At 43.6% G+C, this 14,981-nt stretch overlaps 1 protein-coding gene across 4 annotated transcripts in view; it reads right to left on the reverse strand.

Moving 5' to 3' along the window:
- Positions 1–388: 388 nt before the first annotated feature.
- Positions 389–14,981, reverse strand: part of GRIN2B (glutamate ionotropic receptor NMDA type subunit 2B) — a 273,763-nt gene continuing 259,170 nt past the window's right edge. For all 4 annotated transcript variants that reach the window (XM_084506008.1, XM_084506010.1, XM_084506009.1 and 1 more), the window contains 4 exons: positions 8,613–8,773; positions 6,275–6,462; positions 4,191–4,429; positions 389–2,305 (listed from right to left, as the gene is read on the reverse strand). In XM_084506008.1, coding sequence (XP_084362134.1) covers positions 398–2,305; positions 4,191–4,429; positions 6,275–6,462; positions 8,613–8,773 — 2,496 coding nt within the window. In that variant the 3' untranslated portion in view covers positions 389–397. The remainder of the gene's footprint in view (positions 2,306–4,190; positions 4,430–6,274; positions 6,463–8,612; positions 8,774–14,981) is intronic.

Here is a 14,981-nt window from a genome sequence, read left to right on the forward strand (position 1 = left end):
ACATGCCTTTCTCTGCTGGGAGCCAGCAAAAGTGAAATACTAGAGTCACTGCTGCTCCCCCTCACCCCACCCCTTCCCTGCCTTCTTCTCCCCCTCCTGAAATCACGAGCGAGGATATCCAACTCCGACGTCACTGTAAAGTGCAATGGCCAGGAATGGAGGAGAATGGGAGGAGCGAGAACATGGAAAAAGAGATAAAAGGGGAGGGGTGGGAAAGAGGAGGAGGAAGAGGGGAAACCAAAGAGGTGGCACTTGTCACCAGTGCTGCACTACTCAGAACTCCAGTATCCCACAAACTAAGGACGACCAGGGAGAGTAGCCAATGGGAGTGATCCCACCCCACCCTCCCATGCTCCATATCCACCCCCAGTCCCTCCCCGCGCTCTTCCCCTCTCACTCAAACGTCAGACTCAATACTGGAGAGTTTCTCATAAACATGCCCGTTGCTGGAGCCATTGAAAGCCCTGGGGTTTTTGTTGTTAGGCACACAGGGGTTGGACTGGTTCCCTATACAGATGTCCTTCTGGAAACGGGCTGGCACAGCCCCATGAAGGGCTGAGACCACCGGCTTGTTGGTGGTGACGATGGCTCGGAAGTCTGGCCTGGCTTTGGGCCCTCCTGCCACCACAGGCTGCCTGAAGAAATAAGATTTGCTGCCGTGGAGCAAGCATTGGTCATCCCCAAAAGTGGGGATGAAAGGGTTTTGGGTGACCCGGTCAGGGTAGAGCGACTTGCTGAGCATGTATCCCCCGCTGCTGCCGGGGTTGTTGTGGTGGTGGTAGCTGGTGGCGGGCACTGAGGACTTGTTGTTGGCAAAGGTGGTCTCACTGGCTGGCATCTCAAACATGTGGGCGTAGGGGCTCCCCTCCAAAAAGCGGCCCTTGTCCTTGAGGCTGACGCTGCGAGGGGCCAGGGCTGAGTCATCCTTCTGTAGGTCCACAAAGGTGTCGTAGGAGTGCTGCCGGCGGAGCTTGTTGCGGTTCTTCTTCTGCACCTTGGAGGCAGAATTGGAAGGGCTCTGAGGATATTTGGAGGAGGAGGTGGCACTGGTGGCCACGGGCACAGGGGCAGATGGCTGGTCCAGCTCTTGGAGTGAGTTGTCCTCACTGATGTCATACAGGTTGCCCGCTTTCTTGCAGGCCTCACACCGGATGCAAGCCTGGCGGGTGGAGTTCTGCCCCACCACTGATGGTGTGTAGTTGTGCACCTTAGAAGGGCAACTACGGCAGAAATTAGTCCCAGGCCGGTCCTCCCAGTCTAGGTTGGTCAGGTTCTTCTCCCATGGCGCCGGGACCCCACTTACAACACCATGCTTGTGCTCATTGCTTCCGCCAAACTCACCCGAGCCATGCTTATGGTGGGCCCTGTTTGTGCAGGATCCACCCCCTCCTCCTCCTGTGTCACGCTTAAATTCATCTCCCCGCTCTTTGTAGATATCCGTCAGGTCCACATGTTCCCAGTGTGGAGAATTTTCCTTGGCTCGAAACTGATCCAGGTAGAAGTCCCGTAGCCCTTCCTTGTCCCTGAAGTAGCGCTTGTGGTCGGGCGAGCGGGGTGGTCGTCGGCGGTAGGCCAACTCTATCTCATCAAACTCCCGCCGGGACTTGGCAGAGGCTGGACGTTTCTTCAAGCTGTCCTTGTACTGCTGCTTCCGCCGCTTGGCTGCATTGCCTTCGATGTTGCCATAGGTGACTGTATGAGTGGAAATGTCAGAGACATCCGAGCGGATCAGGTCATCATGGGCTCCGCTGCCCCCATAGCGGTCACTCTTGAAGGAAAACTTGCCATAGAGGTCACCCAGCTGGCTGTGCTTGGCAGGGGGTAACCCCAGGTCCAATGGCTTCTTCCCAATGGACCGCGACTGGGCATTGAAGGGTGGGTTGTCACAGTCATAGAGCCCATCGATGGAGCTGGTGCTGCCAATGCTATGGGGGCGGTGGTGGTGATGGTAGTGGTCCTGATATACATTGCTGTCCTTCAGCTGGAGGTTGCCAAAGGTCCTCTCTACCTCACTAATATAGTCACTAAAGAGATTTTCCTCACAGGGGGGGTTGTTGTAGGACTTGCAGTCTGAGTGTGTGAAGCTGCGGCGGTGCTCAGAGATATCGTAAACCGATGACTCACGGCGGATAAAGTCCAGGGCACTCTGAGGTGAGCCATTGACCCCTGAAAGGTTGGCCATGTTCTTGGCTGTCCGAAGCAGGCGGAGGATGTTGGAATGGGTGTTGTTCATAGTCGCCGTGGGGGAGTTCATTGCTGACTGGCGTTCCTCAATGGCCACACCATGGATGCAGCTGTAGATACCCTGAAATGAGAGAAAGCATGAAGGTGAGTAGTCCTGCTACAAATACACAAAAGGGGTTGTGGGCTCGGAAGCACCCTGTGCATATACAGCACACTTATGTAACATACACCTGTCAGCCTTCCATCATGAAACACTCAAACGAAATGAAGCTAGATTAGTTCCACTAACCCTAGCTGCTCTGCCTCTCTTTCTTGCCCCTCACTTTTTTTTTTTTTTCCTTTTCCTCCATTTATCTTCCTCTCCTTTGCTTCATGTCATATCTGGATGCAGCAATAACTGCTAGAATCTGTAAGAGTTACTCAAATTCAGTAGGTGTAACACAGAATTGCAAATGGGGGAAAATAATATCCTTGGGAATGAAAACATCTAGACAAAGGATTCTGTGTAGACAAGAGGAAGAAGGTCTATTTTGCCCCTTGAAATTCATCTGGGCATCAGTAAATCAACAAGACAGGAGCTATCTTAAAAAGGAAACAGCTTCATTTGCCATAAACTTAGCTACATTAATCACCAGTACAGATTAGAAAAGGAAACAGAGAAAGAGCAGAACTGCTGAACAGGTATATGGTTCTTTTGCATCTGGTTGAGCAAGGTACAATAGAATTTTTAATTGCATTGTATTAAATTTAACAGTGATAACAGCCTCCAAATTGACATCCCTGAAAGTGAAAGTTCTCGATTCAACCTTAAATCAGACAGCAGAAGTGCCTGATTCCTCCACCTTCCCCACTAGCTCACTTCATACAAAAGATCACTTCATCTGTGATAGACGGTTTGCAAGGACTACCCCAAGGAGCTGAAGGAAAGGGGCTCATTTGTTACCTGGCCTACCAAACAGAGCCTGCTGATTAATGTCAATTGTGAAATGGACACCACCACATCATGTTACCATGGTTTCTCAGCAGCTAGCAGATGATTAACGCTTTTCAGACTTTTCATCAACCTGGGCCAAGTCTAACAGATAACCCCAGAATGAAAGGATCTGTATTCAGCTAAGGATCACCAAGCACAGTCCCACATCTCATTTCCAGACTAAAACAGGTTAAAAACTAATGGTATACAAGAGAGATATGTCCCTGCATGCAAAAGGCTTGTCATTTCTCCTAAACAATATGTTATGCAGCAATTATATACTCCTAGTACAATCAAAGTTAATTCTGCTACAACAGATACCAAGATCAAACATGCCAAGACTTGACCTCACTTCAGAATGGATCAAGAGAACAGACCAATGACAGAAAGAAGAAAAAGAAGCTCCAAATGGGTTGCTGCTACGAACAATAATAGCAGGAAGATGACTCAGAAATTACTAGAATCTGCTTTAAATGTAAATAGTATTCCCTAGGGCAGATTTGCATAGAGCAATTGCTAAGTTTGAGTGGTCATCCTCGCTGGAAGGATTTTTGCATAGTTTAGCAGATGGCTTGTGGTTGGGGACTTCTGGCTGCCACCGGTAGCACAGTTCTAGTTAACACAAGTTCAGGTGAACAGCTGTAATACAGGGGACAATGAAAAGCTCCTGAATCTCTAATCATTATCCACTGTTAATTGACCTATTGTCCCTAAATTTGACCTAAATTTGGTCTGCTTACAACTCACATTGGAGGAGCAGATTACAGTTGACTTCTCTTTATATTGCATTTTCATTTCCATGTGAAATTTCCATTTCTGCTACTATAATGAGGCAGATACCAGAAATGTCAGAGAAAAACAGTAAATACTTTTGCAACGTTAACAGAGGAAAGACACCAGCCTTTACATTGCAGACCATCACTCTGTACCACCTGTGTGTTAGACAGCCTGGGTGGATTTCCCTATCTCCAGGACCTAGGACTGTCTGAATAAAGCCTGACCCTTTTCCACTGTGCTAGCTAATAGCACTTACCCTGCTGATGGAGAAGACCACGCCAGGCTTGCCAGAGCAGACGCCCATGAAGCAGTGGCGGAATTGCCAGTAGAAGAGATGTTCACAGATGAAGGTGATGAGACTGAGGGCCATAGCTGCTCCGAGCATGTAGAAGACACCTGCCATATTATCTATATCCAGCTGGCTGCTCATAACCTCATTCTTCTCATTGTGACAAATGCCAGTGAGCCACAGTGCTTCCAGCTCCTCCATCTCCCCTGTAAAGACATGAGATGGAAAGAAACAGGTTAACCCACCCTGCAATGGCTAAGGAGCTCAATCTGAGGTAGACTGAATACAAGAAGCTGATTTAAGGTAATTTCTGGTGGCCATGCTCTTTTTCCACATTTGTTACATCTGTGAAATATCCCAACTGCTCTGATAGGGGCAGGTGCGATTAGTCACTGGGAAGGCAACAGGATTTTTCCACAGTCTGATATTAGGCACAAAGATCTGTTCTGCATGACACAGCTACCACTTGCCAAATGTCTACTGTAAGACCCTGAATAAGTTGTCCACCAGATGACTGAAGACTGCCTCACAAACTTCCATTTTCATATTAGGTCAATGAAGGGAAAATCAGTGACTGATAGTAGTAGACAGAAATGAGTCACTTCTAAATGAAAACATTGCCATCTCAAAATTCAAAATGTTGATTTTTTTACATGAAAATGACTGATTTTGAATGTGTTTTCATCATATCCATAGCTCATTAAAATGAGGTGCTATGTTCTCCAAAATATTTTTGCATTTTTACCTGGTTTTCTTCCCTTCAGTTTTGCCAAAATTTGACACTTCCAAGCCCGTTGACCAATCAAAAATATTAATTTGTATCAACTAGGAACAAATGTTCTGTAGTCTAATTTCATACCCCACTTACTCCCATTATGGTATTTCATGAGGAGAGAGAGAAGCACACATGAATACACATGCTAATATACTGAGACATTCAGAAACAAACTAATTTTACAGGTCAGCAATTCTTTTCATGCTGCTAGGGAAGTTATTTCAACCTCCAGTCCGGTGTCAGGGAAAAAAATATCCATATATTTATACGGCATCATAGTACACTCTTAAAAGCTTTATGAAGACCCCATGTCTTTTTCTGAAATAATACATATTAGACAGTTTAGACACTCTATCCGTCAGGTGATCAATAGTCTGCAGAAGTATATGAAAGCTATGTTCTTTACATATTTATTATACCATATGTTATTGTCAGGTTTCAGGGGGAAAAAAAAAAAAGAAGAAAGAAAGAAAGAAAGAAAGAAAGAAAGAAAGAAAGAAAGAAAGAAAGAAAGAAAGAAAGAAAGAAAGAAAGAAAGAAAGAAAGAAAGAAAGACTGATATATAAAGTAAACTGTGAATTTAATTTATTAAAAAAGAACCCAGAAAGGTGTAATATGGAATGGAAAGGGAAAGCCAGGTAAATATTTACTAAAAAGAAATTAATTACCCCATGAATATTTTTTTTAATAACAGCTCTTTCTCTGTAAATAATGAGATGAATGAGGTAACTATACTGTTCTGATTAAAAATTCATTTCAAAATGTTCTTCTGAGTCTCAAGATCTTCCTTGGTTGGTTGGTTGGTTAGTTGTTTTTTGAGATTTGGGGAAATCTGAGTTAACTTTTTCATCAATAAATAATTAGTCTATTATTTTCTAAACTCTGCATGACTTAGTCATGTCTAGAACTATGAAGCATGGGGCAACCATGGGAAGTCCAGTATCATTTGTGGGTTTGGTCATAGCTAGTGAAAAAATCACAAAAGAAAACTTGTTTTCACAAGACACTCTTCTCACAAGATATTGTTCAAACACACATCAGAGCTGATTCTGTGAAACCCCTAATGCTTTTGATATCATTCTGCATCAACAATATAAAAACGGGTGACTTCCCACACATTTCTGGCGCAATGTCTCCAACAAACCCTTGTTAATAATCTCCAGTTCTCAGCTCAGATCTGAAACACCAGATCTAGGGAGACAGAACTTCTACTCCATATATGCAAGGCTTGATATTTCTTAGGAAAACTGCAACTCCTCTTTTTCCTGTCACTTACCATCTCCAAAAAGTTGTAGAATGGCAAGATCAACCTGACGCTTCCAGCCTGAGTCCTTTTGGATGGCAATGCCATAGCCAGTGGAGGCAAACACTTTCCCACTCCCAATCGTCACCAGCTTGCAGCCTTCATCTCTGCCAGCCATGTAGTTCAGCACTGCTGCATCATATATGAAAGCATCCAACTTCCTGCACAGGTACAAAAAAAAAAAGATGTTTTAGCACAGGAAAGATAGTATGTATTAGTGCAAAGGTATTCTCAGCTAATTAAGGCAAAATTAACCTCTTCTACATAGAGTACAACAGGTTGGCATCTTCACCTTCCTTAGAGTTAATTCAGCTCTCAGGCTAGAATCTTTTCCAGGTAAAGATAGATTATAAATGACGATTGCCTATTTCTCTCTGATTCTTTGATAATTGTCATTTCTGCTCTGAAAGGAAATTTGGAAGACAAACATAGCACAAGATAAAGATGAATGAAGAAAAAGTCCAACGGATCTATAGTCCTAAGAATAGCTTATATTTCTGTAATGCCTTTCATCTGAAAGGAACCTTAAATACTTTACAAAATTTATCAATATTAGATAGCAAAGTAGGGCCTGAAGTAAAGAAAAGATTTTCTCCAATTCAAAGTGCTGGATGACTTAACTGAGCAAAATATATTTTTTTCAAATTAAATGTAGCCAGGACACCATATTTAACTCCTCAGTTACTGTGAAAAGCTCTACCAGATATTTACCAATGTCAAATGGCCATGATAACAGCTGTACCATGCTAAGTAGCTCTTTTGTAAAGACTGTTCAGCTGAAAACCACAAGTGTCTATTTCAACACAGAGAAATACCCTTTATAGTTTGGGATGGGCAGACAGCACAACAGACTGATGAGAACCTTCCTTTCACCTCAACAAATTGATTTGGGAGTGGGGAATTAGGGGGTTACATCTTCCATACAACCAGAGACAGCCAATGAGTAAATCCTCCCACTAGACCTGAAATGAAGCTCTTTCTGGTAAAAGACCAAAGACCTTCCACCTCACGCATTCTCACACCCACAATATCTTTTCAGTCTATCTCCTGAACATATATTTCCAGGATGGTGATTATCTCAGTTTAAGTGCATATCTGTAGGGAAGTTTGTCCAAGGGTGGATATGAAGCCAGGATGACATCTACCACAAGTGACGAGCTCTATTTCATCTATGTATTTCCAGGACAGAGCATATTTATTTCCTGGATGATGACTATACTGGCAAATGTACCTTCCCAGGACGGTATCCAAAAATGGTACAATCATTTATAATGGGCTGTGTGCCTCTGAACCTGGCAAACAGGTTTAGGAATATTCAGTCAATCTAGTAATTAAATTGGCTGAACATCTTCATTCGTGCTTTGGAATGAACTCTCTCATAACACTGTGACATGGGTGTAAGAGAGAATGTTTTTTTTCACTGGGGCTGATTTCTGACAACCAAAATGGTCAGCTCTAAAAGGAGGCTTTTAATTAAAAGGGACAAAGGCTTACAAAGACTAATTGGGATTTTAAGTTAGCTCCTCTGCAGTTTCACTGCTATTAAAATAGAGTGAGATGTTTGAAGATTCACTGATATTAAAATAGAGTGAGATGTTTGAAGATACTTTTTGCTAATGATTTTTCCCACAGTTCCCAAATTACCCAAGGAAATACCCCCTTTTTATATAGTTCCTTAATATTCAAACAACATTTTGGTCAGCTTTTGATACTATAATATTCCAGAGAGAAAGACTACTTGCAAACTATTTGCTTCAAGCACACCTTCTATTACACTATATAAGCTAGTGATACACTGGAGCGGGATTAGTCTAAAGATTGTTTCAGCATCCTGATTAAACATAATGTTTTTTATACACAGAAGGAGAGAAAATAAAGGAATTTCCAGATGACAACACAAATGCTCTGAAAAGAACTTTGCCCACAGAGGTCTGTGAGCTTTTCGTGTTTATGCATAAGGGGCCATCAGCATGAAAGAGCTTGCTGAAGCAAGATCTTTGGGACTAATACACACAAGGCTAATATACACAAGGTACAGAAACTCTTTTTTTTTTTTTCTTTTTTTTTTCTTCAAATGGTCTTGTAAGTATAGCAAAACCAGAAACTCTTATACAGATGTGAATTTTAAAAAAGGCAAAAAGGCTAAGAGAATCACAAAAATACTCTCCTGTGTGTGTACAGTCTAGCTACACTTGTAATCATGGAATGATAATGGAGGTTCACTTTCCAAAACCTACAAAAATTTTCCCAGACAAGCATGATAAGAAGTCACATTTCTGTTGTTAGTAAGTTTGGAAGAAGTAAGCCTCACCCAGTCTTCAGTGAGAATAGTGCATCATCCACCCCTCTCTGATTGAACTTCACCATATAGCTGTGCATTTCAGGGTAGTTGTTGCGGATATTCCTTTCTGTGCTGCCATTGGGAACTGTCCCAAAACGGAAAGGGGGCGAGAAGTCATTGGGTTTCTGGAACTGGAGAAACAGAAAAAGAACATTTCTCACAATCTTTCAGCAGGAAGCAATCATCTGCATGGGATAACACACTCTCACCAAAGACCCTGTGTCCATTGCAACATAGAAGGTAACTCTGTTTTTATTTTACTATCAGGTGGAAAACATTATTGAGAGAAGACACTATACTTCACTGTTTTCAAAGACAAACATCTCCTGTTAGTGTCTAAGAACCAAGAAACAAAACTGAGCAATCTGGTCTTTTGTCCAATCTGGATAAAGTACATAAAATAGCCAGTGATCAGAGATTAAAAGGAGGTTAGATAAAAAGAAAAGGGGAAAAGGAAAATAAAGGTAACAGTAGCTTTGGAACACAGTCAACGAAAGATTTTCAATAAAATCTATGTGAATTTTATCCACGTAGTGTCATTTAGTTTCTAAGAAGTATCTTTTTCAGTTTTATCGACGCGTTTGCACTTCCTGATTCTGACTGAAGTGGAAAAGCAATTAATGAAGAGAGAGGCCTCTCAAAACACCTCCCGCCCATTTCACCAAATGAAGTATCAGCTTTCAGACTTTTGGGCAAATGTCCCAAATGAAATCCTATCAGTGGTTGCAAGTCACTAGTAGCATTTGATGCCCAGAACACAGCTGGCAGAATACTCAAAACCTTTTGCTGCTCCCAAGAAATACATTCATCATAACATTCCCCTAAGGCTGCAAGGCTGTGAGATTTTATATGCCACTTGCTTAACTCAAGTCATAATCAATGCTCTCTGGGGTTTTATGAGCAGTAAAATTTAGACTGTCAATTATCAAGACTGCTTAAAACCCTTAGAACCAGCAGACGGGAAGGAGCACAGAATTGTAAGCCAGGAACTGAATAAGCAGTAAATGAAAATATGCACAGGTAGTTCAGATGGAGGGAAGCCCCCCTCATCTTTTGATGCATCTAACAGTGCTAGTTTTCATTCTCATCTGAGACTGCTTATTTGGGTAATCTTAAGAAGCATGCTAAGAACATGCTAACAGTCAGACCAAACCCATTTAATGGCAACAGTTCACCAGAGACATCAATACGTGCAGTCACGCACTGCTGTCTTCTGTGGTAGAAATCTGTCTACTGTCTATAGCTGTAGATTCAAAAGCTTGCAGTCAGGCCTGGTTCTTGAATTCTGCTCAAAGCCAGTCTGAACCTCCTCAACCCAGCTGCAGAGTATCTGCTAAAGCAGTGTATCTCATTCACAGCATTTCAGGAAACAGACCAGTTAGGACCTGTGTCTGTGGATACCTGAAGGCATGGTTCACATCACCAGAATGAATTTATTGCACCTACTTCTCTGTATCAGTTAACTGATCTGGCTGTGCAGGGAATCATCTCTCCAATTTGTGTGAAGAGATGGGCCGGCTCATATGTGCATATGTGTGTGAGACAAACCACATGTCCTACTGCTTTAAGCCAGTAAGAAATATCAAATCTGTTTTTTGAAACATGTGTTGGCACATCAGTGAAAAAAAGGTTTCACATAGCATAAAACAGGCAGTAAGGTGCCTCTTAGAACCTTGTCACACTCTCAAGGGATGAAGACAAATTCATAGCTATCAAAACCTGTACTGAAAGCAAACTTTGATGGGAGAAAAATCACTGCAACGTAAAAAGTTGTTCTTTAGTACCATGCTGATTATAGCAGCAGCTTAGGGGACCCCTCACAAGAAGGGCATTGCCATATCAGGCACAAGGGAACACAGTCTTTCCCCTGGAATGCTAAAACATGACTTTCTAAAGTAGGCAACTTTGGAAAAAGTGGCAACATTTTTTCCCAATAAGCTGCAGAACCCAAAGTTGAAGGCAGATGAGTCCCCATTCCCCAGAGCCCTCCAGCAGAGGCAAGACAGCAAGGCAAGCAGGCAAGCCTGACAAACATTGCTGTGCCTTCAGCTTCAGCATGCCCTTTGGAAGGGCAGCAGCTATGAGAGCCTCTCTATGAGCCCCAAAAGTGTTAAGAGAAAAGTAGGCTCCATCCAACATTCAGTTTATACCTCCTCCCTCCATCCTGTGATGCAATCTCTAGTTTTGTCTGCTTCCATTGCTTGCCTATGAAATGGAGTAAAAAAGGATTATAGAGTGAGGCAGAGCTGTGATAGGGAAAATGACATCTCTGAATGATCCTTCATTATGGCTCGTCTTAGTATAAACCAGCCAGGGGCAAAAGGCTCAATATTTCATTTTTAACCTTCCAGGCAACCAATAAATAAATGAAAGCATTCCTCCTGAGGAAAAAGACTTTTTCTGGCAACCAGAAACGTGTGTTTCCAGAGAAGAAAGCCAGTCTGATGGCTTCTACAAACCCATGTACTGCACATTCACTTATCACCTCTCACTCCCTGTTCATTCCTCAGTCAGACCAGATCTGCAAATGCAAATTCTTCTCCACACACCCACATGCACACACATTTCAATCATAGAGTGGTGAAGAACGAGACAGGAAACAGTCTGAAAGGATCCAAATGGGCCCTACACCACAGGTCTTTAGCTTTAATGTCTAAGGGGAACACGTACTCATCCCCAGCCTCCTGGACTTGTGTTTGAAAAGCTGAAAGCAACTGATGCCCAGTAGGCTCCACAGACTATGGAGACAGTAAAAAAGCAGCTAACTTTTCCATGTCTGAAGACTAATACTGGCACCTGCATGCAACTTGCTATCAGGAAATGGCAGCTGAAAATTACTGATATTTGCTGCTCGACAGTAGCTGGGCACAGCTCCATCCAGGGATGGAGGGATCTGCAAAGAGCTCTCCAGAAACAGAAACTGCTGCATCTACCTTAGCTCACTTGTGCCCCACACAACTCAACTATTAATGAAGGAGCAAGGAGGCATGTAAGGGAAAATGTATGGGATAGCCAGGGATGTAGTGTGTCCTCTCCTGGCAACAAAGCAGAGGAACTTCTGTGGAGGAAATGGAGAAGACCCATAAGGAGGAAAGTTCATTGGCACTGCTGTGCAAGATTTTAGTAATAAGAGACACTCATATGGCTTCTCCCAAAAGCTGGGAGAGTGGGTCTGAATCAAGGGTGTCAGCACCAGGTAGCAGGGTGCTTTGGAACATTGATCTATAAGGAGTCTGAGAGATGTGAGGCAGGAGCTGAGGCACAATGCTGGGGCCATTACACAGAGACAGCCTGTGTAGAAGTAATCTCAAGGTCTCAGTAAATATTGATAAAGGAATTAACTGCAGATATTGACAGAAATGGTCAGAATTTAGATTAATGAGAGAACTCTTGCATAATTTCATGTAATCATTACCACTGTCAGGGCCCTAAGTCACAGTTACCATGCCCCAGGCATCTGCAAACAGGAGCTATGTGAGGCTCCTGCAAGAAATACAGTGATAGCAGGGGAAGGAAAGGGAAGCAACCACACAGGTTGCTGAACAAACCTGGCTGCAGAGAGTCACAGGGAGTGGCAAACAGGGTCTGTACATGTAGAAGCCCCACTTCATACCTGCCTGCAGAAGGACCTGTCCTGCCACCCAGCCCTACTGACCTCAAGGGTACACTGCTCAGGGGGGAACCCGCAAGGCTCCCCTGCAGACCTGCACCCACTGAGCCCTGGGTAGAGGTGCACCTCAGCTGCAGCCTTCTGCTTGCTTACCATGGGATCTCAGTCATGAGATGCTCCCATCATATACGAGGTGATATGACAGCCTCTCACCTGTGAGAGAAGATCCCTTAGACAGCTGGCTTCACATTAAATTTAGGAGGGAGGTGGATGCTACAGATGGGTCCTTGCCTCATCTGACCTGGGGGCGGGAAGCAGACATCGAGCATGCCTGAGGGGCAAGACTGAAGGCAGCTCTGGGACAGGCAGTAACAATGTTCAGAGCCTGGAGTCTGCCCACCTCCTCAACCCCTCACTCAACAAATTGAAATCAAGGAAGATTAAGTCCAAATCAGACCACAGGTTTGTGAATGTAACCCTTCAGAGTCAGAGGGCAGAGATCTCACTGCTCTGGAGAGCCATAAACACACACGCTGGGGGCTATTAGCACGCCCCGAGTGGAGAGCCCCTTTCCTGCTCCCTCCTCGCAGCTTGCTGCGAGCACTGTCGGCAGCAGCAGTGGGAGCGGGTTTAAGTGACTTGTCTGGCAGAGACGTTTCATTAGCAATTTGGAGCCATGCCGTGCAGAAAGCAGCATTGTTCTCAGATGTTCGAATATCAATCTGCATAATGAAACAGGTGATAGGAGCTCTTCCCATTCAGGCAGCCAGGATTGGAGGGGATTCAGGAATGAGGGGAAAGGGTTATAGCTAATTGGCCACAATTAATCTGATGAGAATTTTTTTTAAAGATATTGTCTATCACCAAATGGTTCATACAGAAAAGCGCATCTGCACTTACTTATCTGCCTGATGTAGACCCTGTTTACACTGTAAAGTGTTTGCCAATAGCACTGAATGCAGTTTCCCAAACTCAGCAGGTCTTACAGCAAAAAGGCTCTTTTTCATCTGTCAATCCACTTTTACACTTCTTAATAAAGATAATCCTCTGCTGCATAACATAATGAGCTGGTAAAACTGGGTATGTGTGTGTGTGTAGTATCTTATACCTACACAACTTCTCTGTGGTGGCTCCTTTCACTTTGTAAGACCCAGACCCTTTGATTAAATTTTCTCCTGCATGAAGCTCCACAGCTCTGACCCTCCAAAATAAGGTCCCTAGGTTCAGCTTCGCTGTTACCTTCAAATCCAAAAGAGCTTAAGCCCATGTTACATACTCCGGGTTCAGTTTATTTGACCTAGTGTGTAAGTGCTATTTGAAATGCCCTAGGGAATTTCACCCAGGGAGCAGGTCCCTTGTAGCCCCAGTGTCAGATCTTCCAGATACCTGAGGGTATTTTGAATACTCCAGTATTGGCTCTAGACATCTGCATTTGTATATCTAAATTTAGCCTCTGGACCATTTGGACAGCTTCTCCCACCAAAAGCATAGGTAGCCAAAAGATGTGGGTAGCAGACAGCCCAAAACGCTCACCATTCTCTTAAACTTGCCCATCAGGGCATCAGTCACAAGCTTTTGCGCAGACACCTATAAGCAGCAATCTGCTTGCTCTTTTGGCAGGCTTACAACCAGCAGATATCTGTTGTGACACAGGCCAAATATCTCTAAAAAAGATGGCATTAATTAGTGAACTGTAACATAAGATTTAGTGACATAAGGCTAGAAAAGCATAGTCCATGCTCAAGTGCATAATTTTAGCACAACCTCTCTACATTGCCCAAACATCCTTGATTGTCCTCTTTTGCTCTGGTTCAGCTGCATGTCACTGCAGTTAGCTTGCACCTTTTTCGTTGCCTAAGAGTCCAGTCAGGACATTTGCACAGGAGTTTGACCAGAACTTGTTAAAAATTAAAGGCTAGGTCAATGGTTTTCAGGTCTAACTCCAAAGTAGCTCTTTCCCCTACATTTATGTCTTGACAGACTACTTGTGATCACGGCAGCACATCTTGCACAGGATGCTGTGTTTCTTTATCCTTTGTTTCAGCCAAGAAAGGAACCCCTTCATAGCTAATGGATGACTCTCAAAGAGAGGAGCCTTGTCCTTTTCATATTCCCCAAATACTTCCTTGTTGTCGCCCAAGCCAAGACATGAACAATGTCACAAATCACAGAGCTGGAATTGGCCCTGAGAAGTTGTCTGCTCTGTCCTTTTTTTCTCTGGTGGGACTCTCCTAGAAACCACCATTCCTGACAGCTCTTCATCCAGCCTTCTGTGGAAGATGGCAACCCTTGGAGACTCCCCATTCCCTTGGCAACCTACCCCAGCTTTGCTATTGGGAAGTTCATCCAAGTGTCTGAACTAAAGCCTTCCTGCTGCAATCCAAGTACACTATTTTTCTGTGATCTTCACCACAGATAGGGAAATCGAAATAGTCTTTTCCTCTCTGAAGGTGACTTTTATGTTTTTGAACACCGTTGAACTGTTTTTCCCCCATATTCCAACACAGAGGATAAAGAAGCCCAGTTCTCTCAGAGTTTTATTTATTTATTTATTTATTTATTTATTTATTCTGTGTTATCTACACCTCCATCTGTTCTTGCTGCTGTCCTTTGGTTGTATCCAGTATGGCTTTCCTTGACTTGCCTTTGGTCAGTGGACATGCTCCCAACCTCCACTGCACCAAGAACAATATGATCAGGACTCCAAGAACATTACATTTTAAAAACTC

This window comes from Aythya ferina (assembly GCF_964211825.1).
Source record: "Aythya ferina genome assembly, chromosome: 1".
NCBI lineage: Eukaryota > Metazoa > Chordata > Aves > Anseriformes > Anatidae > Aythya > Aythya ferina.